Source organism: Gopherus flavomarginatus, chromosome 5, assembly GCF_025201925.1.
Source record: "Gopherus flavomarginatus isolate rGopFla2 chromosome 5, rGopFla2.mat.asm, whole genome shotgun sequence".
NCBI lineage: Eukaryota > Metazoa > Chordata > Testudines > Testudinidae > Gopherus > Gopherus flavomarginatus.
In genome coordinates, this window is record NC_066621.1 from 142,726,752 (window position 1) to 142,754,149 (window position 27,398).

At 46.4% G+C, this 27,398-nt stretch overlaps 1 protein-coding gene across 2 annotated transcripts in view; it reads left to right on the plus strand.

The window, feature by feature from the left end:
- CEP170B (centrosomal protein 170B) overlaps nt 1–27,398 on the plus strand; it is a 93,669-nt gene that overhangs the window by 21,634 nt on the left and 44,637 nt on the right. For both annotated transcript variants that reach the window (XM_050954080.1, XM_050954081.1), the window contains exons 3-6: nt 4,177–4,266; nt 6,884–6,962; nt 11,112–11,170; nt 12,560–12,698. In XM_050954080.1, the coding sequence (XP_050810037.1) occupies nt 4,177–4,266; nt 6,884–6,962; nt 11,112–11,170; nt 12,560–12,698 (367 nt within the window). The remainder of the gene's footprint in view (nt 1–4,176; nt 4,267–6,883; nt 6,963–11,111; nt 11,171–12,559; nt 12,699–27,398) is intronic.

Sequence of the window (27,398 nt, forward strand, 5' to 3'; positions counted from 1 at the left end):
GTTTTTGATGTTTCCAAGTGGAATAGAAGTGATACTTGTATTAGTGTTGGAATGCTTCAGGGCCCTGTTTATCTCTGACTTTGCTCCTCCTGAGAAATACTTACAGCTGTCAGTTTGTTTCACTTGTTTTTTGCTTTATAAAGATTGTTTTAGACAAGCTGTTGTGAATTTTTTTAAAAGAAGCGCATGAGAAATTCAGATAGCAGTGTTTCCATTTTGACGTGTCTGCCCCCACCCCACATGTTACGTAGAGCACTGTTGTATTTTTGCAATGGAGGATGCAATTGAGCATGTTTCTCACTCTATCACCTTCATCAGCCTGATTGAGTCAAAATGCTTAATAAGCTGATGGTTCCTAAAATACTGATATAAATGGGGCTGTTCATACTCTGGGTGACTTTATCCACCAGGGGCCTGACTAACTCCCAAGGAGGTCGGTGAGAAGACTCCGACTTCAGTATGAGTTGGATCAGGTTCTAGTCTAACAATCTTGAAGCTGATCAAAGTCCCTCTTGTTCATGAGTAGGATTTGAAACATTCTGCTGGAACCTGGAAGAACAAAGGTTGATCATCCTCTAGCCCTTGAGGTTACTGTTACACTGAGGGAGAGCTATTTCTCTTAAACTTAAGGGATGTCAACATAGGCCACGTCTGCTCCCAAATGAGCATGAGCAGATTTGTGTGGAAATAACTAAAGGTGTGAATTACAACTCATTTTAGTTATTTTGCTTCTGGTTTCCATGTAGGCAAGCCCTCAAGAGCTCCTGTTGCTGATTCTTATGGTGTGCATTTGTTGACACAACTGAAAGCAACAAAATCCTCTTTTCTGCAGGAGAGCACAGCATTTCTCATCAGTGTTAGTTGTAGAACGGTTAAAATATGATTTTTTTTTAATGCTTTCTTTAAAGAGATGCTGCCAAATAGTTTCAAGATCATGGGCCAGATTCTTCACCCTATTTCTGGTCCTTTTGCATCACCAGTGTGGCACAGGAAGATGCAATTTGGTTACAGCTGAAAATTCTTCCATGGAGAAGGCTTATTGGTTCTAAGTCAGCAAAGTCAGCTCCTACACCAACCTACCCCCTCTTGGTGTAGGAGTTGCAGTGGGAGTGGAGCAGATCTCTGCTCCCCTATGGCAATTCTCAGCTAGCACATGGGCCCTAGGGGACTGTATCCAGCTGTCATAAGTTCCAGTAGCCCCAAGGCTACACTAATGTACATCAAGGCCATAGCCAGGGAAGCTTGAGAATCAGGGAAACGTAACCAAACCCCTGATGTCCACACTTCCTGTGTCCCCTTTCTACACAGACTGTTATCTTGGTGCAAGAGAGAATCAGGACCTCTATAACCTGGTGCAACAGAGAGTCTGTCTTGCATAAATCTTTTTTTGGGGGGGGAGGGCGGGGGGAATCATCACGTTTGCTGCGTTAATTTCTGTGTGGCACACTGTTTAAGTGCCAGCTGGCTCTACCATATATGTTTATTACCAAACATTGTGCCCAGAGCTTTCCATTTCTGCAGACACCACTGATGACTGTGATGCCCCAAGCATCAGCTAGCCCAGGAACCAAGGAGTCCTTGTTCATGTTAGCTGCTGGGTCATCCAGCCAGAACATCGCTGATCTGCTTCTCTGTGTCCCGTGGCTGGTACGAGACCATTCAGTATGAATGGTGCATCTAAGAACCTGTATCAAAGGGGTTCTTCTAGAGTGAGGCAATAACTCAGAGCAGTAGTAAAGCTTTTACCTATGTCTTGATTTTGGCTCATCATTCTCCTTCCTGGTCCAGTTCTGCACGGTGCTGAGCACCCATGGCTTCCATCGATGGCAGCAGGTTTGTCTTGACTAGGATTCAAGAATGTGTTGCTGTTAGAAGATGAGTTAATGTCCTAATACTCTAGTCTAGCCAAGTCAGTGTAGGTTTTTAATAAGTGCTAAGAAGATTGAGTTGCCGCTAGACTTCAACTGGACCAGCTTAGCACCTCCTTCCCTGACTTGCCACACGAGAATAGGAGGACCTGTTGGCCAATGCCTTCCAACAGCAATGAATCTTTAAATCCTAGTGGAGGCAACCTAATGGGTAGAGAGCACTTGACATTTTGAAGGGCAGGTTCTTTGGTCGTCTCCCATTATCACAGCGGTATATCCTGCTTGCACCGCTGGGCCGTCTTTTGGCATTGTGAAACCACATAACAGATTGTATTATCCATGAGGGCAGGGCAGGGCGGCTTGAGTGGCAGCTTGTGGAGGGAGATGAAGTCTGTATCAAAGGCACTCATGGTCCTGAGGCATGTGCAACCCGCTCACATGATCCCTTGTTTTAGGCCCAAAGTTGCCCACATTGCATACACATTTGGCGGGACTCTCTTCTATCAAGTTATTTGCATCAGAGGTAGAGAGCCATGAAACCGAGGTTACAGAAAGCATTACAATAAAGGGATGAAGCCCGCAACCTCAGGCAGGGACCATTTTGTTGTTGTTCTGTTTGTACAGCGTCCAGCAAGATGGGGTTCTGGCTATAACTGAAGCTCCTAGGTGCTACTGCAATACAAATAAAAAGTAAAAATGAACATATTTCACTTCCTGTGTGAGTAGTCCTGTGTGTCCATGTCTGTGTCCGTCCCTCTCTCATCTTGGGTCTTCGTCACACACTACGTGGTCCGATGGCTAGGGCAAAAGCCTAAGACTTGAGAGTGGGGTTCAATTCCCTGCTTTTCCACAGACTTCCTCTATGACCCTGAGCAGCTTACTTAGCCTCTCTTCGCCTCATCTGTGCAATGGGGATAGTAGCGCAGCCCTCCCTTAGAGGTGTTGTGAGGATTAATATGTTAATGGTTGAGAAGTACTTTGAGATAGTGATGGAAAAGGCACTATATGAGAGCAAGAAGGTGCCTTACCATAAATGTGTTAGAGTCTGTCGTGCAGTCTTGACTGTTACTTCTCTGTGTGCAATATCAGTTGTCCTGAAGACATTTTCATATCATGGGAACTGTTGTACAGCTTTAACTATCATGGAAACTTCCTGGCGCGACTGCCTAGAGTAATGACACCTATTGGATGGCATGGCAGTTAAAATTGCCTCAGCAGTAAGGATCATTTTTCATTTGAAACTGACTGTATTTACATTCAGTGGTGACCCACTTAGAGGTTTTGTTTTTTTTTCATGAGATATCAAAATATTAGTGATGCACCCTGAGGCAAACCTGTTTTTGTTTTTTTTTCATATCTAAGCAATAACTTCTGCTTTCTGCAGTAGGTTGCAAATGATGTAGGCTATCTCATGATATATAAATATAACCTCCAAATTGAATATATGTTTGTTTCTAATCAACCAGTTGGGGTCATTCTGGAGGACACATTTCCATGGTTGAAACTTAGTCTGGAAAAAAGAAGAAAAAGCTGAGGATTTATCTGCTGCTAGGAACATTATCAACATGTTTGACATCAGCAAGGGAGAAAAAATTCTAGGAAACTGTTACAATATTTGTCACAAAAAAGCCATTCTTTTGTTTTAATTCTTGAATTCTCATGAAACAGTGCTGGCCTCTCTTTGCTTAAAAGCAGGTTGGTAGAGACATTTTTAGAATAGTGTTGTGGAAGCCAGCGTGTCTATACCTGGAGAAGGGGAGCAACTCCTCTCTTCCAACAGCTGATTGATAGATCTTCAGTAAAAGTGTAGCTTTGCCTCCTTACTTCGGTGGTTTGTTCATTTTTGCAGATACCCAGAGATACTACAGAGGTTTATATTGATGTGCTTTTCATTGACTGGTCTAGTTTTTCCAGTTAGAATTCAGGTCATATTGGGAAATTGAAAATAATCCTAAATATAGAGCAGAGAGTTTCTGTGACCTCATTTAAATTTTTCAAACTATAAAGATCATGTAAAAAATTGAACACAGACCCAGTTTATTTTACCTGTAGTTAATTCATGCATTTTGAAGATTAAATGTACTGAGTGCAAGTAACATTATGTAGAGTCAGTGGGACTATTTGTTTGAGTAAAGTTACCCATGTGTAAGTATTTCCAGAACAGAATTCTTACATAATAAAGTAATTAATAATATGTAATCTTCCACCCACCCCCATACCAGGTGAGCCTAATATCACCATGTTTTTTTTTATTAAGATAACCTCTTGTGTCTGACCAGTCTCAGATTCATTATGTCTTTGTTCCCAGTCCCGCAGTGTGGATAAGCAGCATGCTGTAATCAACTATGACAAGGACAAAGATGAGCACAGGGTGAAGGATCTTGGGAGCTTAAATGGGGTAAGTTGTAAATGCTTCAGCTGGCTAAGACGTATATACTGTGTATGTCTAGGTCCTAATCGTGTGACCTTTATGAGCATACTTAACTTTACTTGCGAAAGTAGACCCATTTTGAGTCAGTGGGACTTACTCATGGGAGTGAAGCCTAACACCTGTGTAAGTGTGTGCATGGCTGGTTTGAGCAATGAGTTGTTTAACTAGAAAATAAACACACATCCATTGAAGTTATTTTCCTTTATGTTGCTGCTCCCTCTCTCTCCACCCCTCTGCCCCCCTCAACCTCAGCCTGGCTGAACTCTTCAGTTGCTAATAAAATTGTAGAGCTGGTTGGAAATGGGTTGAAATTTTGTCTCTGTTTTGCACTGAAATTTTCTGACTGGCTCTATAAAACTGCAAAACTAGTAAAGATTCTTCAGTCAGCTGTTCATGCTAAGCAGGGTGACCTTGGACGAGCCAACTGTCTTACTAATTAAGGATGTACAGTATGGAATGCCTTTTAATTTCTCTGAGATAAGCCATTTAAAAATTGCCTTTTAAATAACGAGAATACCCTCCCCGCCCTGTTTCTGTTATTAAGATTGAAGGGCAGCGTGGCCTAATGAATTCAGCATAGAGCTGGGAGATGCACTCTTGAGTCTTAATCTCTGCTGTGGCACCGACTCACCGAGTGGCTTCAGGCAAGTCACTTAGGGCTTGTCTACACACACAAGTTGTATTGCTTTAGCTAAAGTGTTGTAGTTAAGGCAGTACTGCCTCCTACCATGGATACAGTTATATTGGTATAAAGGTGCTTTATACTGGTAGAGCTCTTTCTGTAGGGAAAGGAGAATACACTGTATCTGTATAAGAAAGCTTTATAACTATGTCCACATTGGGGGTTGTACTAATATAACTATTTTGGTTTTAAAAAAAATCATTCCCGTTAAATAGCACACTGGTACAAAAACTGTATGTTGACCAGGCTTTGGGCTCTCTGCCAGTGTTGTCCTCTACGAAATGTGCATGATCATGTGTCTTTATGTACCTCACAGAGGTGTTATGTGAAGGGTAACTAATTGCTGGTAAAGTGATTTGAAAATGGAAAGCTCTGCAGAAGTGCCAAGTATTATTATTTTGTTACATAAATACTGTAGACGGCTCACTAGCTCACTGTGGCAAAGCAGCAGCAACAACTGAAAGGGACTGATAGGTGACGACAGAGATGATGCAGGCTGCTGTGCTCTTGCTTTAAATAAATATGAATATTTAGTAGTAGTAAATACAACATGCAAGCATTCGTTAGAAGAGGTAAGCTCTGCGTTGGGACGTTTGTACTCTGTATGGGGAGACATCCCCTCTTCCGCCCTGGTTCGCCATGCCAGGCCAATGGGGGCTGCGGGAAGTGGTACGGGCCGAAGATGTGCTGGCCGCCACTTCCCGCAGCCCATTATTGGCCTGGCACGGTGAACCGTGGCCAGTGGGAGCTGCGATCGGCCTAAACTGCGGACGCTGCAGGTAAACAAACTAGCTCGGCCCACCAGCGGATTTCCCTGATCGGCAGTGTGTCAAAGGTTGCTGATCCCTGTTCTAAACTATATTTCACTGGATTTAATACTTGGTCTTGTCACGTGTGCTTAACCTGGGCCGTTGTGAAAGGATTAGGAGGGGGAAGTTATGCCCCGGCACTGAAGGCATATTTGCTCGTTTTACTTTGTAAACCTGTTTCTTCAAAGTCATTTTTGAAAGAGTCAGTTTTCTGGTGTGTTTCACAAGCAGTGACTCCGCCCTTATGCATCCAGGGAAGGAATTGCACTGCAGCTCTGAAAACCCGACAACTGGCAGCTGCTTCTCATTTCCTATCTATATAGAATTCCACCTCCGAGCATGTGATAAGTCCCAATGTTTGCCAGTGCCCATCTCTTGATCTAAGTGCAGCTGTGTACCTAGCCCCCAGCAGCATGCCGGCATTTGTTTGCCTAAGTTTATGATCTCTTTTTATTTCTGAACTGGACATACAAAAAGCACTTACACGCAATTGCCTGATTCTCACATGTGGATTCATTTCTTTTCTATTAGGAGGCCTGGAGTCAATTTCCAGCTCTGCCTCACACTTCTTATGTGACCTTGGGCAAATCTCTTAATCTCTCTGGGCTTCTCTTCCCCATCTGTAAAAAGGGAATAATTAGCTTGTAAGCTCTTTAGGGGAGGGGAGCATCTTTTAATTCTGTGTTTATACAGCACCAAGCACAATGTGGCCTTAGGTATCACTTCAATACAAACAATAATGATGCTTCCTTTCATGCCTGTCCCCCATCCCTAGCCTCTCCAGTTTATTTAAATTGTAAGCATTTTGAGGCACAGACCTGTCTCATAGTATGCACATGTGCAGAGCCTAACATGGTGTAGTACTCATCTCCATGGTGGCATGTGGGTGTTACTGTAATGGCTAAAGAAAATTAAATCCAGTACATAGAATATGAATAGTTCTAACGATTGTCGAACTATATTTTGTTTTTACTGGCTTGTAGGTGGAGCTAGGTGTTTTCAGAGTTTATACATGTGTTCCATTGGGTTGCTTGGCTAAATATGTAAACATTATGCTTTTCATCAAAAGAGGGTCTGTGTTTCTGTCTTGCAGACTTTTGTGAACGACGTCCGGATTCCTGACCAGAAATACATCACACTAAAACTGAACGACGTGATTCGCTTTGGCTACGATATCCTTATTGCCTGAGCAGAACATTACACACTATTTTTGTTTTTAAGTTCTCTGTTGTTATGTTGAGGGTTAAATACTCTTAATTATGGCTAATGACTAAGTGTGTTGATAATGCCTTTCAGAGCCTCTGGATGGTTCATCAGCTTAGAATTTCTGCACCGTGGGCTTGATCCAAAGCATGCAAATATCAACTCCCTTTGATTTCACTGGGCTTTGGATCAGGCCTTATGTTGGCAGTAGCTGCATCCATCATAGGTACCATCTCTAGCTCTCTCATCTTAATGGGACTAAGTAAGGGGTCCCGGATAATCTCCATCTAAGAATATTAAAGTAATTGGCACATGAAATTGCACGTCCAATAGCAAGGATTTTTAATGAAATGTAAACTGGGGGTCAGGGGGTGGGAAGAGCATACCTTATGACTGGAGAATTGCTAATATAGTTCCTATATTTAAGAAAGGGGGGAAAAAAGTGATGTTGGAAACTACAGGCCTGTAAATTTGACCTAAATTGTATGAAACAAATTTTGAAAGAGAAAGTAGTTAAGGGCGTAGAGGTGGACAGTAATTGGGATAAAATACAACATGATTTTACAAAAGATAGATCATGCCAGACCAACTGATCTTCTTTGAGAAGATAACTGATACTTTAGACCATGGAAATGCAGTAGATCTAATCTCTACCTGGATTTCAGTAAGGCATTTGATACCGTTCCACAGGGGAAATAATTAGTTAAATTGGAAAAGATGGAGATTAATATGAGAACTGAAAGGTGAGTAAGGAACTGGTAAAAGGGGCAAGCAACTACAAAGGGTTATACTGAAAGATGAACTGTCAGGGAGGGAGGTTACTAGTGGAGTTCTTCCGGGATTGGTCTTGGGACCAATCTTATTTAACATTTTTATTAATGAACTTTGCACAAAAAGTGGGAGTGTGCTAATAAAATTTGCAGAAGACACAAAGTTCCTCCAATACAGATGAAGACCGGAATATCATACAAGAAAATCTAGATGACCTTGAAAACTGGAGCAATAGAAATGGGACGAAATTTAATAGTAGAAAGTGCAAGGACATGCACTTTGGGACGAACAAGAATTTTTGCTGTAAGCTGGGGACCTATCAATTGGAAGAGACAGAGGAGGAGAAAGACCTGGGTGTATTGGTTGATCACAGGATATCTGTGAGTCGCCAGTGTGAGGTGGCCATAAAAAAGGCCTAGGATGCATCAAACATATTTCTAGTAGAGACCTGGAAGTGTTAATACCATTATACAAGAAACTGGTGAGACTTCATCAGGAATACTGTGTGCAGTTCTGATCTCCCATGTTTAAGAAAGATGAATTAAAGCTGGAAATGGTGCAGAGAAAGGCTACGAGGATGATCTGAGAAGTGGAAAACCTACCTTATGAAAGGAGACTCGAAAGAGCTTGGCTTGTTTAGCTGAATCAAATGAAGGCCAAAGGGAGGTATGGTTGCCCTCTATTAAAATATCAAAGGAATAAATACCAGGGAGGGAGAGGAGTTATTTAAGGTAAGCACCAATGTGTCCACAAGAGCAAATGGATACAAACTGTCCATCAACAAGTTTATGCTTGAAAGTTTCTCACCATCAGAGCAGTGAAGTTCTGGAACTGCCTTCCAAGGGGAGCAGTGGTGGCAAAAAACCTAACTGGCTTCAAGACTGAGATTGATACGTTTTTGGAGGGGGTGGGATAATGCAACTGCCTACAATGGCATGTAGCCGATCCATGACTGCTAGAAGCAAATATCTCCAGTGGCCGGTGATGGGCCACTAGATGGGGAAGGCTCTGAGTTATTACAGAGAATTATTTCGCAAGGTGTCTGGCTGGTGGGTCTTGCCCACATGCTCAGGGTCTAACTAATGACAATATTTGGGGTCAGGAAGGAATTTTCCCATGGGTCAGGTTGGCAGCATGGGTCACTTGCAGGTTTAAACTAGAGTAAGTGGTGGATTCTCTGTAACTTGAAGTCTTTAAATCATGATTTGAGGACTTCAGTGATTCAGCCAGAGCTTAGGGGGTCTGTTACAGGAATGGGGGGTGAGGTTCTCTGGCCTGCAATATGCAGGAGGTCAGACTAGATCATCATGATAGTCCTTTCTGACCTAAAAGTCTATGAGTAGAATTTTTTTTTTTTTTAACAGAGCCCTGGATGTTACACTTCACTAGGCACCAGTCTGGGAGCAGACATGAAATTATGTATAGTTTTTACAAGTGTGTGTGTATGAGAGAGAGAGAGGTAGGGAGAGAGAATGAGAGAGAGAGCTTGCACAACCTCCTCTAGGATTTTATTTTTTTACCCCTTCACAGTACAGATTTTCTGCTATACTGAGGCCCATCCTGTTATTTTCAGGAAAAACCTGTCTGCCAAAAAATGAATCTGTGTTGCTCTGCCTGCAGGTGACTTGTGCATGCAAATCTTAGTAGTTAAATGTCTAGCTCCTGCAAATTGCTGCTGGCACTAAATATGTGGACAAATCTATTCATTTTGCCGCTGCAAACTGCACCTTGGTGAGGGAGGCCAGGCCCTGGACATGTGACTGTTTGGTTATGAAATGTGTAGACAACCCGTCTGTGCTGAAACATCCTTTGATCTTTGATATCTGCATCCTCCTCCTTCCAGCCCGCCTAGTGGTTTGTTCCATCCATCTGTCACATCTCGTCTTTTAGGCTGTAAGCTCTTTGCTGCAGGGACCTGTCAATGACTAGATGTTTGTATAGTGTGTGGCATGATGGGGCCTCAACCTGGTGAAGGCCTCTCCATACTGCAGTATAAGGCACTGATCCAGCAAAGTGGTTACACACGTGCCCCATCTTGAGCGTGCGAGTGACAGCAATAGAACTTCTTGCATACTTAAGGTGAGGCATATGTTCAAGTGCCTTGCTGAATTGTGACTTGTATGGCTAATATGTTGGCATATTATTAATAATACTCCAATATCACCTCTTGGGACCTTTGAGTTGATATATACAGAAACCTGAAGAAGACTATTGTAAACTTAAATGCATCAAAGGTATTAAGCCAATGGCTAGAGTGCAGGTAGATTTTAATGACTGAGATACAGATCTAAACTTTCCCCGTAGCTCTGGGCATTGTACGTCATAGTCCCAGGGCCTAATAGTGCAGCCTTTACTTGTGACTATTCCTGTTGAAATGAAATATTGCAAATGACTAAGCATCTGTGTGTTGCCCCTCAATGGGAAGACTTCAGAGAGTGAGGGCTGCAGGGTCAGTCATCATTGAGCACAAACTGCACCAAATATTGTTTCTGCCCATTTTTTGCCAGGACATTTTAAAGAGTGCTTTCTGAGCCTCTCTTGTTCAGCCCTATACTGAAGGCAGCATCTTTTCTATGCTATGATTCAGCTGAGCTCTGTTGCATAAGGGTGTTCAGCTCTTTTTCCATTGAGAGTGGCACTCACAGGCTAGTGAGGTTTCCCTGCTATGCTCATGCCACTTGTGTCTATTTTTAGTTTAACATTTCCCACCCTGTTTTTTTTTCCCCCCTTCTGGTCTGTGTAATCTTTATAGGGCTGCTTTTGACCACATTATTGAATGTTTCCTTTATGCATTTTCTGTGCAGCAGAAATGATTTGAGCCCAAACACATGAGTATTGCCCTTTTTGGGAAGTTTTAGCATTTCACCCCCCCCGAGTTACTCTCCACACAAGAAGCTAATACTGACCAAAAACTTGTTAGTGCAGAGCAGGATTGAGCCCTGGTCCTATGTGGCTATGCAGGGAACTAAAGCTACCCATCCTCCTCTTGCTCAGCCACATAGGACTATTCCAGTTCTGGCTCGGGCATTGAGGAGGAAGGGCTGGAGGAGCTGTGAGTGAACAGTCATGGCTCTGAATTCCTTCCCACGGCTCCTCCTGGTCCAGTCCAGCTGTGTATCACACAGTGCTGTGCCTATAGAAATTGATCTATATGTTGCAAAATATACAGTGTCGTTCTAAGGCAATAATTACATTGGGCTGTTTAGTTCTGGTAGAGTGGCGACAACTTTCAGTTTCTTCATCAATTTTTTCCTTTTAGGCTTTTCCACTTGTATAATCACGTCTGTTTCAGTTACACTATCGCTATGTATTTAATTCCTTCCCTGCTTCCTTAACAAGCGCCGTACATTCTAACATGTATGTGTTGGAACAAATTCAACACAAAGTACCAGAGGAAGCGTTAAAGGTAAGCACGCATGTTGTTTTTGTATAGAGATACTGGTACTTGTAAAGCGATGACAGCATTAAACAGCAAAACCCTACAGCATGTTCTTAAACAACATCCTACCTTTTTCAGTACACCGGTGACAGCTTTGATAATGAATTGTGGAAAAAACCACAACTTAAGTTTCCCTTCAAAATGTGCTTGGGAGGATCTCACCTTGAGGATAGATGTATCTCCCAGCTAGCCCAGATCTACTCTGTCCTTTCCCAAGACTAGCATATAACTGAAATTATTCATGATTTCATGACTGCCTGCTAAACAAAGGGCACTTTAGTGTATAAAGATGAACCCTCAGCACATTCAACTTTTCTTCAGCAGAAAATCAGTGTCCTCCTAGAAATTAAGCAATGAAGAGTGAATACCTTTCTCTGGGTGCTGTGGCTTATGTCAGCCCCTTAATGTTTCCTCCAATGAGCCAACGTTTGCTCAATTTACTCTCAGTAGCATTCTCAATTTCAATTGCCTCTTTCTCTCTCCAAAGATCCTAGATCTTCCTTATGACTTTCCTTATAGAGCAGTTTCACTTACTTCAGTGAAATGGCTCCCCTAAGCATGAGCTGCAGGATCAGATACAAAGCATACCAGACTCACTTCACCCATGACAGAAAGTCAGTCCCCTCTGGGGTGGAATGCCATAGGTGTTTCACAGCTCACAGCGTCACTACACAGCATTTAGAACAAGAAATACCAATGCCAAATGTCAACCTTCAATTGACAATTATAGTCTCACACCCCAGGTTCCATATTTGTCTACTTGTGTAGGAGGGTAGGACTGGGTGAATCATTTACTGAACTTACTCAGACCTGATTTTTATGGAAACACCCTTTTCTGTAGATCCAATTAGATCATTGAACACTGCCCAGCCCTAAGGGGAACGTAACTTTATGCAATACAGCTTTCCGCACCTTCTATCTAGGTGTGAAACAATTAATGATAAAATATGTTGAGGTGTCACCGAAGCCTTAAAGAAGATAGATAAAAGGATGGGTTTGGAAGACTTCATCATGCTGTTGTGAGACTAAAGAGCGGTGAGAGGGTTCAGTATTTGAATCCTGAATGGAAGGGGCGTTCATTCTAACTGTCTAGGTTATTTTTTAAAGAATTTCCTAATGAGATGTTTCTTGGGGCAATGTCACTTAATATCCTTCTAAATGAGGTATTTGAAAGCTTCTCAGCTGGTAGTTATTTAACTCCATAGCCTTTGTTCAGGCATGTCTTTTATTCTTGTTCTCGAGCACAGCCACGAGATTTGTTCTTATATGATCACATGGGGAGATAGTTTGTTCTTTTCATTGCCTGTTGTATGGCACTGCATAGCCTTGTCCACATTTTTGTTTCTGTATCTGCAGCATGAAAAGTATACTAGCCAACTTCAGATGAGTTTCAAGGGCACCATGATGAAAAGGGTGGAGCAGCCGGTGGAACATGGTGGTTATACTGAATCCCCGCAAGCAAAACTGGAGAGAGGAGAGAAGAAAGCAATTGCAGGTACTTGCTCAGAAACCAGTTAGTCAAGGTTCAAAACAGTCACTTCCAGTGCATCTTGATTTCTTTGCTGATTCAGAATTGAACTCCAGTAATGCAGGCTACTTTTAGAAGCAATTTAAGTATTCTTGTTTCAGACAATGAGCCTGGCTGTCTCTGATGCAGTCTTCAGGAGAAATTTACCAGTCTGACATTACAAGAGAGCTGTGCTATTGCAATGGTATTTGCAGTGAGATGTGGGCAGAGCAGGCCTGGCTAATTCTTGGCACCTGTCTGGTTTATTTTTAATTTCTTACCCGGGAACTGGCGCATGAATGGTGCGAGTGACTCAGCTTGGAAAGTGCAAGGCTTCTGTGGATGGGTGCCAACATGCAGGGGATGGTGGCAGTATTGGATTCACTGCAAAAGCCCTTCATGGTCTTAAGTAACTGCACTTCCTAACGTGGTGGGGGGATTGACCTCTGTTGTATTTCGGGATGAGTGGATTGCTGCAGGAAACGTAAGGACCATCGTGAACATTTTCAGTTCAGCTGAGCCCCTTCCGATATCTTCTCCCTCACTCCCTTTGTCTGTTGTTCCTGCCTACCCACCTCTGTGTTCCTCTTCCCCGTGTCTAATGCCAACCAAGATGCCTCCTGCTTCTTCCCTACCCCTATGGTGTTTACAGACATAGCAACCTCTCTTCATTTACTTTACGCTCATCAGAGTCGTGATGCAGCCCCTTACTGGTAGCCAAAGTGCATCGCTTAATTTTGGAGCTTGAGGTGTGAGATGAGCAATGATCAGCGGTAATGCACTTTGGTGGCTTGTTGGCCTGCCATGCATTCTAGATGCCCCAAAGTGCCAGGAAAGTTGAAATAAGCAGTAACCTGTGGCCTAGCAGAGAGGCTGTTGGACATACTGAATGGGCCCTGTAGACCCGCAAAGGAAGGAGAGGTAGGTGGCAAGAGGGAAGGGGCTGGGGGAACATTGTGTGGTTAAGGGAGGAGATGCAGGGCCTGGGTTGCAGGAGAGGGATGAGAGGGGTGTGTGGATTTGATACAAAATCTTTGTAGAAGCATCTATCTATTTAGATACTCAGGTGGATCTGTCACTAGTCCTTGCCAGACTGAACGTTGTGACCTTAATCTGCCTTATTGTGTATTGTCCTTGTGAAAATCCCACTAAGCTGGGAGAGTGTCTTAAAGCAGCATAGCATTTCTTCTCTGTATTTTCCCCTGTTCTTCACTCCTGCTGTGTATGAAAGCACACATGCGTTCCTGCTCCTGACTCTCATTCCCTGCCCCACAGAAACCTTTTCCCTGGCGCTTTCCATGTGTCCCAATGTCACTCTTATTTGTAGCGAATACAGCAGACGTTGCACATTCCGCCTTGCCTCCTCAAGAATTGTTCACAAGCGCTCAGTTAGAGGGATGAGCTTGGCTGTGATTAGCTGTAACACAGAAGAGGGTGAAAGGAGATGAACTGTATCTTGGCTTTGGGGAAAACTGTCTAGCCCTAGTGTGACATGAGCCAGATTCTTGAAACGAGTTGCAAATATCCAGTCTGTATGCTCCAAATGTAATTAATTTACATTTGTCACTTACTGGCTGACATCTTGGCAGCATGCAGGGATTATGCAGGCGCTTTCCTACTTTGGTTCTTTTTATCACTTGTCACCTTGCAAAATATGCAGGGCTTTTTTTTTTTTTTTTTTTGTTTTCCGAGTGAACCCATGTAAGGTAAGCAGTTGATATTTGGAAATATCTGCAAATGCAGCATCTAATGTGATACCTTGAGCATGGTGACCTACTTTCCTGGTGTGTAATTCTTGCTAACCCATATTTAATTTTCACTTGCAGGAACAAAACTTAGGCGAATCCATAATGATTCAGATTGCCTAGGAGGGGTGAATTTTAAGGATTGTATTGCTTGCTCCCACTGCTCAGTGTCCAGTCTGGCAAGAGGTTGAGTGTCATTTGCCTCAGGTCCCCTGAATCCTCTGGGCGGCCTTGTTACTTAGTGGCAGTGGGAAAGAGGCTTTGGAGAGAGAACCGTTCTGCTAAGCCTGTAGGTATTTAGTAATTTGCTTGTAGCAAATTAAAGCACGATCTGTGGTGACAATGGCCTTTAAAAATCTATATTATAGTTCCAGTGGGAGGAAAGGGAGCAAAGAGGCAGGGCTTTTATAGGAGGGGAGGTTTAAAAAAAAAATGCTAGAGCAGGTTAGGAATGGGGGATGATATTGAAAACAATGAATCAGAAAGAGGGATCTCAACTGTGCTTTTCTGTTTATTCTTTCCCATAATATCCAATAAATCTTTATACTATTGCAAAAGTCACAAGGATTCTTTTTTAAAGTGTATTGCCTTTAAAGTGCAACATATCATCAACCATTGGAGCTTGCTCCTACAGGATGTTATTGAGGCAAGTAGCTTAAATTAATTGAGGATTAGAAATGCTTATGAATAAGAAAAGCAGCCACAGGTTGACTAGCTAGTGTTAAAAATAAGCAGTATTAGTTCTCATGCTTTATGGGATAAGCTGATCCCTGGCTGGATTAGGGAGACATAACTTCCCATGTAAATGGTGTTGCACAATTGCTTTGCATTATGCAGATATGAAGACTATCTCTGGAGCACTTGCCATTGGCTGTGGCATATTGGGCTAGATGGACCATAGGTAGATTTTGACATGACAGCTTCTGTGGTCTCCGTGCATAATTATAGATTGGTCATACAAAGGGTGATGTGTGCATAAACATCCTGCAATCCTAGAGTGTAGCTATTTGAACGTACTATTGTTGTAGCTTAAAAACAGTGTGGTGCTTGTTGTTTTTTTTTTAAAATCCTTTGGTATTCCGAACCTTACAGTGCTGGCAGATCAAAATAAACACTGGTGGCTTGATTTTCAGAAGCGTGGCATGCCCAGAGCTCCCGTTTGAAATTGGTGCCTTTGTAAATAGGGCCATAATTTTTAATTTCCTTTGAATTCTGTGAAACAGTCTGCATACAAGTGACCATTGGTTAACTATACTGCTGGGTGCCGGAGAGGACAGAGGGTCTTGTGCTTGAGGCACTGTATTGGGACTCCGGAGATCAGGTGTCAGTTTCTGTCTGTGCCACAGAGTTCCTTGGACTAGTCATTTGGGCCTCCATTTCCCATCTGTAAAATGGGGATAATACTTCTTTTGTGTCTGTCTTCCTGTCTAGATTGGAAGCTCTTTGGGAGAGGGCCTGTCTCTTATCCCCTGTTTGAACAGCACCTAAAACAATGGGGCTCTGATCTCTCCTGGGTCTCAAGGCGCTATCATAATACAAGTAATAATATTGATAAAAGTTTAAACCTACTATTGAGGATGAGGAACTATAACATTTGTAACTGGTTTGCTGGAGTGCTTGCTTCTAACAGTTCTGTGTAGTTAAATTGTGGTGTACTGTAAATGAAATGGGCAGTTTTCAAGTCTTGGGGCCAAATCCGTCACTGGAGCAAGCTGGTGCAGCTCACGTGGAGTCAGTGGGAGCTGTTGCTGCTTGTGTAGTGGTGGATTTAGCCCTTTTGCTACTTTCACCCTGAGGTCATGGTAACAGCTGCATTAGAGGATAGGAGAAACCATCATCTTAGATATGCAGCTATCTATATCTATATCTCATCCGATCCAGTTTCGAGGAACCTACAGCACATCAAATACTGACTAAATAATTGATACAAATAAGTTTGGCCATTACAATGCAAAAACCTCCAATATTAATGTATACTCACATCAGTTACAAGAGACCATGGTATAGGTTTACCCCACTTAAAAAAAAAAACCCCTTACAGATAAAAACTGCCAAGGATTTCTTTAGTTCCCGCCCCACCCCAGGTAAATTGTAATCTACTATTAGAAAAAGCGATAGAGGTTTTAGGAATTACTTGACTTAAAATATTAATATTGGATCCCCCCTCCCCCCGAGGCCTATTCCTTAATGAGCCTGCTATACTACATCTTCTGAAGATGGAAGTTGTGCTATTAATAATTAATCAAAAAAGGCTTGACTGAGGCAGCGTAGATTTCTGATGCTTTTGTTGTGAATAGCAAGCTTCAAAAACTGGTTATGCTCTCATCAGCAAAGGAACTTACCGTTATTGTCTCTTTTTTCCTTGGCAATTTTAACCTTATTTGGGCTACTGGGTAAGTACTAGCCTTTAGCACTAAACCAGGAGGCTGCCAGGAACCCCATCAGTTATATTATCAAAGAAATGGAACCCCATCATGATCAAAGGTGCATGTGTAACATGAGAGCTTTCTCCCAGGAAGCTGTCCGAGTGGCTGCATTAATGCATAGTTTCCTCTTTTCCTTGTTAAGCTGGATTGCATTTTTGGTCCTGACCCTTGGTGCCTTATCACTTTATTTATTTATTTTTTTTTTAAGAGACTACCCATCCCCTTGCATTACAGGAATACATTGCTGAACATAACACATGCATGTCGGTAGCCTTCTCTGCATGACACTGTCACCAATAATTCAACATTTATCCAGCTGAATGGTCATGCTGATCTCAGTTCTGTCATCTACAAGAATAGTTTTCAGACTTTCTGCCTGAATTTCTGAGCCAAGAAATACGTTTGAATGAATTGGCATCATCTGGACAGATTAGCATGACACTGAGATGGGTGGTAATGAGCTGCTATCAATTAGACTGACCATAATATGGTTTAAATGACTGAGTGGTTATTTTTCATTTATGCTCCTCATGGCACCAGCAGTTTGGGCAGTTCCCATGTTTCTGTGCATTACCCAACAGCCTTGTGGAAAAAAACCCGAAAAGCTGTGGCTTTAAGGCGACTTGTGTCTAAGGTGGTTGGTGTGTATAATAGGGCAGGCAAAATCGTATAATCGGGCAGGCAAAATCGTATAATCCATAATTCCCCACAGAACGTAAGAAATTCTCCTTTTGGGGCCAGATCTTCAGTTGGTGTAAACCAGTGTAGCTCTGCTGAAGTCAGTGGACCTATGCAGATTTACATCAGCTGAGGATCTGGCCCTTTGGGTTAGAGTTGAAAGTTAGCAAGCTCCACTCACTTAATATAATTGCTTATTTAAAATCGAGTTTAATTTAGAAGCTAAAATGTGATAAGAAATTAATGGTTCCTACAAAAATATTTTAGCCAGACATAAAAAGAGAGAAATGCAGTCACCTCCCCCTCCCCTTCTAGCTGTGCCCTTTGCATTCTTCTTGGAAGTTGAGTGGAATGAAGTTGTAGTTTATTCCCTTATCTTTAGGATGATCAGGGACAGCAGATAAACCCCAAAACAAATGGAGTTTTTCCCCCTCCCCCCAAATGTTTAATCTTAAAATACTGATACTTATTAACATACCACGTCCAATCTGGTCTTGCCATCAAAGCTATGTGGGTAGACTCTGTGCGCTGTTCGGTTCCCTCTAGGAGGTGGAGGGCATTAATTGGCTTTAAATCTTGGAAGTGTAAGGTAGAGCAGACTTTAGGCTGCTCTGATGAATGCTGGCTGGAATGGCCACCCAGAGCGATGCATTCTGACCACGCCCCTTCCAACTTTGATATGTTCCTTACACTGGGCATTGCTCCATCTTTGTCACCCATGGATCCCCTACACAAGGGGAATACCCAGCTGCCCCTCTAGGGTTGCTGGAGCAGCATAAAGCAGCTGGAAAGAGGGGCTGAGGATCCCGCTAGTCAATTTTTGTTTTCTTTTTATTTTCCCCCCCATCCCCCGTTTCATTCTATCTTCACAGATACATAAGAATGGCCATACTGGATCAGACCAATGGTCCATCTAGCCCAGTATCCTGTCCTACAACAGTGGCCAATGCCAGGTGCTTCAGAGGGGATGAACCAAACAGGCAATCACCAAGTGATCCATGCTCTGTCATCATGCCCAGCTTCTGGTGGTCAGAGGTTTAGTGACTCCCAGAACGTGGGGTTGCATTCCTGACCACCTTGGCTAATAGCTATTGATGGACCTATCCTCCAGGAACTTACCTAATTCTTTTTTGAACCCTCTTGCAGTTTTGGGCTTCACAACATCTCCTGACAATGAGTTCCGCAGTTGACTGTGTGTTGTGAGAAGAAATACTTCCTTTTGTTTGTTTTAAACCTGCTGCCTATTAATTTCATTGGATGACCCCTGATTCTTGTGTTATGTGAAAGAGTAAATAACACTTCTTTAGTCACTTTCTCCACACCATTCAGATATCTATCATATCCCCCTTAGTCATCTCTTTTACAAGCTGAATATTCCCAGTCTTTTTAATCTCTCCTTACAAGCTGTTCCATACCCTTAATCATTTTTGTTTCCCTGCTCTGTACCTTTTCCAATTCTAATGCATCTTTTTTGAGATGGGGCAGCCAGAACTGCATGCAGTATTCAAGATGTGAGCATACCATGAATGTATATAGTGGCATGATGATATTTTCTGTCTTATTATCTATCCTTTTCCTCATGGTTCCTAACATTCTTTCAGCTTTTTTTGACTGCTGCTGCACATTGAGTGGATGTTTTCAGAGAACTTGGATCCCTTTCTTGAGTGGTAACAGATAAATTGGACCCCATCATTTTTTATATATATTTGGGATTGTTTTCCAACGTGCATTACTTTGCATTTGTCAACATTGAATTAAATCTTCCATTTTGTTGCCTGGTCCCCCAGTTTTGTGAGATCCCTTTGTTATTCTCTGCAATCTGCTTTGGACTTAACTACCTTGAGTAGTTTTGTATCATCTCCAGATGTTGCCATCTCACTGTTTACACCTTTTTCCGGATCATATATGAATATGTTGAACAGTACTTCTTCTTCGAGTGATTGCTCACATCCATTCCAGTTAGGTGCGCGCCGCGCGTGCACGTTCGTCGGAAACTTTTTACCCTAGCAACTCCAGTGGGCCGGCAGGTCGCCCCCTGGAGTGGCGCCGCCATGGCGCTCAATATATATCCCTGCCGGCCCACCCGCTCCTCAGTTCCTTCTTACCGCCGTGTCGGTCGTTGGAACTGTGGAGCGCGGCATAGCTGTCCTCCACGTCCCTAGCTCTCCTTGTTATCTCTCGTTATTGTTATAGTTGTTAGTTAGATCGTTAAGTATAGTTAGTAAGTAATTAAGTGTAAATAGTGTTGTAAATAGTTGTTCGCCGGGGGCTGTAGCCCTTCCCGGCACCGGGCACCGGGCTCATGCCTGGTTCGCCGGGCTTTAAGCAGTGTGCGGCCTGTAAGAAGCCTATGCCTACCAGCAACCCCCACGACGCGTGCCTGAAGTGCCTGGGGGAATCGCACAGATCGGACAAGTGCCGCATCTGCAAGGCTTTTAAGCCCAGGACAAAAAAGGAGAGAGACCAAAGACTCTGGACTCTCCTCATGGAGGCGGCACTTGACCTGGCGGCTTCGCAGGCCGTGATCTCGGCGCCGGCACCGGATCGCACCGGCACCGGGAAGACTCCCCGGCACCGACCTTCTCCGGCACCGGGTGCAGAGCCAAGACCGTCAGCGTCTGCTACTCCAGCCAGGCAGACCCGACTGGAGCGCCCGGCCTCGACATCGGCCGCGGCGCCGCCGGCACCGTCGACTCCGGGCCCGGCGGGTCCGTCGAGCCCGGTGCCGCCAAGCTCCCCCATAAGATCTGGGGTTGAGATATTGGTCCCATCCACGCCGGAGATCTTCGCCTCGGCATGGGACCTTATTGCCTTGACAGAGCCTACTCAGCTGCCACCCCCGGTACCTCCGGTGCGGGTCGCATCTAGAGGCAAGCCCATGATGTCGGCACCGTCTCGGGACTCGCGCTCGCGGTCCAGGTCCCGACGTCACGGCAGGTCAAGATCCCATCGCCGCTCGCAGTCCCGGCACTGCTCCCCTCGGCGGTACCGGTCGCACTCGCGGCACCGATCGACCTCCAGACGGTCGCGGTCTGACTCCAGCCGCCGATACCGGCACCGTGACTCCAGGAGCCAGTCCCGCCGTCACTCGCCGCACCGGTCGACCTCCCGGCACCGAGCTGGTGGCAGGTCCCGGTCCCGGTCGACCTCCCGGCACCGCGTCGGTGGCAGGTCCCGGTCCCGATCCCGGCACCGAAGCGGCGGCCGGTCCCGGTCCAGAACCCGGTCCCGGTCCCGATCCCGGCACCGCTATGACTCCCGGTACCGATCCCCGGCACCGAGAAGATCGTCGCTGCTGACCCGCGCAGACCCTTACCAGCCACGGTCGGCCCCGCCGTGGCCTTCTAGGCAGCCGTCGGTGTCTTCGCAAACGGACAGCGGGTATGCGCTGGGCACCGACCGGCAGGCGGCACTCTTTCAAGACCCGCCGCAACAGGACCAAGGCCCGCAGCAGTGGGGGTTTTGGACCCCATGGGCATACCATCAAGCCCAGGGCCCCCAACAGCTTCCTGCTAGGCCTGCGACGGCGGAGCACAGGGTGCCGGAGGCCTCGTTGTCTCGCCCCCCTCCCTCCCCGGATGGAGAGGAAGGGTCCAAGCAGCAAGACTCCGCTCTGGCTCCTGAGGCAGAGGCGAGGGCCGAGGGGGACCCCCCATTGGACACTTTCTTGCCGGGGGTCTCCTCATCCTCCTCCCCTGATGAAGCGGTGGCTGGCACCTCCTCCAGTAGCCCCTCCCCGCTGGATCTCAGGGCACACCAAGACCTCCTTAGGCGAGTAGCTCAGAATCTGAGCCTACAAGCCGAGGAGGTCTCGGAGATCGAGGATCCGATTGTCACCATCCTCTCGTCGAATGCTCCCACCAGGGTCGCCCTACCCTTCATAAGGACGATCCAGGCCAACACCAATACTATCTGGCAGTCACCGGCCTCCATCCCCCCTACGGCGAGGGGCATCGAGAGGAAGTACATGGCCCCCTCTAAAGGCTATGAGTACCTCCATGTCCACCCGACACCGTGTTCCCTGGTGGTACAGTCGGTGAATGACAGGGAGCGTCATGGGCAGGAAGCTCCAGCCCCCAAATCCAGGGAGGCCAGGCATATGGACCTCCTTGGACGCAAAGTATACTCGGCTGGGGCGCTGCAGCTCAGGGTTTCGAACCAACAAGCCCTGCTCAGCAGGTACGCGTTCAACTCATGGGTGGCAGCGGACAAATTTAAAGAGCTGCTGCCGCAAGACGCCCGCCAAGAATTTGCGGCCATCCTAGATGAGGGCAAGAAGGTTGCGCGTACATCATTGCAAGCTTCTTTGGACGCTGCAGACTCGGCTGCCCGCACCCTCGCCTCGGGGGTAACGATGCGCCGTATCTCCTGGCTGCAGGTCTCTGGCCTTCCTCCGCAGCTCCAACATACCATCCAGGACCTCCCGTTCGAAGGCCAGGGCCTGTTTTCGGAAAAGACAGACCCCAGACTTAAGAGTCTAAAGGACAATCGGGTCATTATGCGCTCCCTCGGGATGCGCACGCCGGGAACGCAGCGCAGACCCTTCCGGCCACAGCAGCAACAGCAGCGCAGGCCATACCCCCAGTTCCGCCAACGGCAGGACCTCAATAGGCGCCGTGACAGGAATGGAAGGCGTAGGCATTCGGGGAACCAAGGGGGGCAGAATCAAGGCTCCTCTAAGCCCCCGCCTGGACCCAAGCCTTCATTTTGAAGGTGCGCCCGAGGGCGCAGTAACAGTTTCCCCCACGGATCCTTCCCCCCCGTTTTCCAACCGCCTTTCGTTTTTCCTCCCGGCGTGGACCCAAATAACATCGGACCGCTGGGTCTTACGCACGGTGCAGACGGGATACCGCCTGCAGTTTATATCATTTCCTCCTTCCCGCCCCCCTTCCTCGTCCCTCTTCAGGGACCCCTCTCACGAGCAATTCCTTCGGCAGGAGGTACAGACGCTCCTCAGCAAAGGAGCTATAGAGGCGGTTCCGGAAAACGAGAAAGGCAAGGGGTTTTATTCCCGCTACTTTCTGATCCCCAAGGCCAAGGGAGGCCTCAGGCCTATCCTCGACCTGCGAGAGCTCAACAAATACCTGGTGAAGTTGAAGTTCCGCATGGTATCCCTGGGGACCATTATCCCATCCCTGGATCCGGGAGACTGGTACGCCGCCCTCGACATGCAGGACGCTTATTTTCACATTGCCATTTGGCCACACCACAGATGTTTCCTTCGTTTCATGGTGGGCCCCCTTCACTACCAATTTGCAGTCCTCCCATTTGGCCTTTCTACGGCCCCGAGGGTATTTACAAAATGCATGGCAGTCGTTGTGGCACATCTTCGGCGCAGTCGTATCCACGTGTTCCCTTACCTAGACGATTGGTTAATTCGGGGCACGTCGGAACTGCAAGTTTGCAGCCACGTCCGCGTGATCACCGGCCTGTTTGCTACCTTGGGCCTCATGATCAACATGGACAAGTCCACCCTGATCCCCACGCAGAGGGTGGAGTTCATCGGGGCTGTCCTGGACGCCACCGTGGCCAGGGCTCTTCTGCCGTTGCCGAGGTTCCAGGCATTGTCGGTGATCGTTCAACGACTGCGGGCAGCCCCCTTGACATCAGTGCGGACATGTCTAACCTTGTTAGGCCACATGGCAGCATGCACGTTTGTGACCGGTTATGCTTGGCTCCGCATGAGGCCCCTCCAGTTGTGGCTCATCGAACATTACCGGCCGGCAAGGCAGCCGCTAGACATGCTGATCACAATCCCCCAAGGGGTGTTAGATTCTCTCGACTGGTGGCTAGACCAGTCCGTAGTGTGTGCGGGGCTCCCTTTCCACCCACCTCAGCCCTCGGTGTCCCTGACAACAGATGCCTCAGATCTCGGCTGGGGGGCCCACCTGGGAACCCTGAGAACGCAGGGCCTGTGGTCCCCGCAGGAGGTGAGGTTGCACATCAACATGCGGGAGTTGAGAGCGGTCCGCCTTGCTTGTCAAACGTTCTGTCACCAGCTTCGAGGTCGTTGTGTTGCGGTGTTTACCGACAACACGACGACCATGTACTATATCAACAAGCAGGGCGGCACCAGATCCTCTCCCCTGTGTCACGAGGCGATGCGACTCTGGGACTTTTGTGTAGCCCACTCCATTCACCTCACGGCTTCCTTCCTCCCCGGAGTACGGAACACGCTGGCGGATCGCTTGAGCAGATCCTTCCTATCGCACGAGTGGTCCCTTCGCCCGGACGTTGCTCTCTCCATCTTCCAGAGGTGGGGTTATCCCCGTGTGGACCTCTTCGCGTCCGGGGGGAACAAGAAGTGCCAGGCGTTCTGCTCCTTTCAGGGCAGGGAGCCCGGGTCGATAGCGGATGCCTTCCTTATTCCGTGGACGACCCACTTGTACTACGCGTTTCCCCCGTTTCCTCTGGTTCACAGGGTCCTTCTGAAGGTGCGCAGGGACAGGGCTCGCGTGATCATGGTAGCCCCGGCGTGGCCCAGGCGACATTGATACCCCATGCTGCTGGACCTGGCCATAGCCGACCCAGTTCCCCTGCCCCTTCACCCGGACCTGATTACCCAGGAGCACGGGACTCTCTGTCACCCGGACCTGCAGTCGCTGCACCTAGCGGCGTGGTTCCTGCGTGGCTGACCGGCTCTGAACTGCTCCACACCGGTGCGGGAGGTGCTTTTGGGCAGCAGGAAGCCTTCCACGAGAGCGACATACTCGGCCAAGTGGAAGCGTTTCTCCTGTTGGTGCGTGGAGAGAGGTCTCCGCCCTATGGAAGTTTCGGTGGCCAATATCTTAGACTACGTTTGGTCCCTCAAACAACAGGGTCTGGCGATATCGTCGTTGCGGGTCCACCTGGCAGCTATCTCCACCTTTCACCCGGGTGGGGATGGTCGCTCTGTTTTTTCTCACCCGACGGTTTCTAGATTCCTTAAGGGGCTGGAACGTTTATACCCTAACGTCCGACTCCCTGCTCCAACCTGGGATCTTAACCTGGTGTTGTCTCGGCTCATGGGGCCCCCCTTTGAGCCGTTAGCTACTTGCTCCCTACTTTATCTCTCTTGGAAGACTGCCTTTTTAGTAGCTATCACCTCAGCTAGGCGGGTGTCGGAACTCTGGGCTCTTGTGGTAGACCCCCCGTATACAGTCTTCCACAAAGATAAGGTGCAGCTGAGGCCACACCCTGCCTTTCTCCCCAAGGTAGTCTCGACCTTCCACATCAACCAAGAGAGATTCCTTCCGGTTTTTTTCCCGAAACCTCACTCTTCAGGCAGGGAGCAGCAGCTCCACTCGCTTGATGTCCGTAGGGCTCTCGCGTTCTATGTGGAGAGGACCAAACCCTTCCGCAAATCCCCCCAGCTTTTCGTGGCGGTAGCGGACCGCATGAAGGGGCTTCCTATCTCCTCCCAGAGGTTATCCTCATGGGTAACGTCCTGTATCAGGACCTGCTATGACTTGGCCCACGTCCCTACGGGCCGGGTGACTGCGCATTCTACCAGGGCGCAGGCGTCGTCGCTGGCTTTCCTCGCCCGTGTGCCCATCCAGGAAATCTGTCGGGCAGCGACCTGGTCATCGGTCCACACCTTTGCTTCCCACTACGCCCTGGTCCAGCAGTCAAGAGAGGACGCGGCCTTCGGATCTGCAGTGCTCCATGCCGCGACTTCTCACTCCGACCCCACCGCCTAGGTATGGCTTGGGATTCACCTAACTGGAATGGATGTGAGCAATCACTCGAAGAAGAAAAGACGGTTACTCACCTTTGTAACTGTTGTTCTTCGAGATGTGTTGCTCACATCCATTCCACACCCGCCCTCCTTCCCCACTGTCGGAGTAGCCGGCAAGAAGGAACTGAGGAGCGGGTGGGCCGGCAGGGATATATATTGAGCGCCATGGCGGCGCCACTCCAGGGGGCGACCTGCCGGCCCACTGGAGTTGCTAGGGTAAAAAGTTTCCGACGAACGTGCACGTGCGGCGCGCACCTAACTGGAATGGATGTGAGCAACACATCTCGAAGAACAACAGTTACAAAGGTGAGTAACCGTCTTTTGTTCTTGTACAGACCCATGGGGGAGTCCACTATTTTACCTCCCTCCAGTCTAAAAACTGACTGTTTATTTCTACCCTTTGTTTCCTGTCGTTTAGCCAGTTACTGGTCCATGACAGGACCTTCCCTCTTATCCCATGACTGCTTACTTTGCTTAAGAGCCTTCCGGGGGGGACTCTGTCAAAGTCTTTCTGAAAGTCCAAGTAATCTATATCCACTGGATCCCCCTTGTCCATATACTTGTTCATGCCTCAAAGAATTCTAGTAGATTGGTGAGGCGTGAATTCCCTTTGCAGAAGCCACACTGACCCTTCCCCCAACAAATCATGTTAATCTATGTGTCTGATAATTCTGTTCTTTGCTATAGTTTCAACCAAATCCTCCCCAAAGGGATGTCCCTGTCTGAACCATATGCTCCTCTGCACTTGTTGGCCTTCTCTCAGCATTTAGTTTAAAAACTGCTGTATAACCTTTTTAATTTTTACATGCCAGAAATCCAGTTCCTTTTTGGTTTGGCTGGAGCCCATACTTCCTATATAGGTTCCCTCTTTCCCAAAAGTTTCCCCAGTTCTAATAAATCTGAACCTCTGCTCCCTACACCATCATCTCATCCACACATTGAGACCCTGCAATTCTATCAGAACTAAGAGACGACTAAGGGTGGTACGACAGAGGTCTATAAAATTATGACGGGTGTGGACCAAGTAAATAAGGAAGTGTTATTTACTCCTCATCACACTAGAACTAGGGGTCACCAAATGAAATTAATAGGCAACAGGTTTAAAACAAACAAAAGGAAGTATTTCTTCACACTGTGCCCAATCAACCTCTGGAACTCTTTGCCGGCAGATGTTGTGAAGGCCAGGACTTATAACTGGGTTAAAAAAAGAACTAGATAAGTTCTTGGAGGATAGGTCCATCAATGGCTATTAGCCAGGATGGGCAGAGATTGAAAACTGTGCTCTGAAGTGTCCCTATCCTCTGTTTGCCAGAATGGGCAACACAGGATGGATCACTTGATGATTACCTGTTCTGTTCATTTCCTCTGACCCAACTGGCATCAGCTACTGTCGGAAGACAGGTTACTGAGCTACATAGACCATTGGTCTAACCCAGTATGGCCATTCTTATGTTCTTAATGGTTTTGGTCAGTTCTTACTCCTTTTTTGAATGGTTTGCCAGTCCCTATTTGTGATACCTATCGCTTAGCAATTACAATTCATTCATGGTGCGAAATCTTCCTCCTTTGAATTTTTAAAGGCCGCAGGAGCACTGTGAATGTAGCTTTCTTTTAAACGCTGTGGGGAGAAAGTACATAAGATAAGTTTTCAACCTCACTTGATCTGTAGTCCTACGAGAGACAATATGTTTATAATTTCCGTACATGAAGAAAAGCCCTTGGGAAGGGCCTGTGGTCAGTAAATGCTGTATTTTTAAAACAAAACTACTATATTTGGACTGTCATTTTCAAAGCCAGCATTCCAGATTTATTAGTTTCTCATTCGGATTTCTTCTAAAATATTCCAAGCAGTGGTTTTAGGTTTGGGGGAGGGGTTAACTCTTCCTTCAGAGGTACTGTTTAACTGTATATCCTATTGCTGCCATAGCAATAAGAACTAATTCCCACCCTTTCCACACTAAGCTGGCAAGACAGATCAGTACAGCGGCAGTCCGACAATTCCTTTCAACAGCTCAGTGTGTGGTTTTTAAAGCACAAGTCAAGTAACCGCTGTCTAGGCAGCCGTAACGTGAATATGATGCCATAGAAGAAGTCAGGATTTAAAATACGTCCAATAATGGAC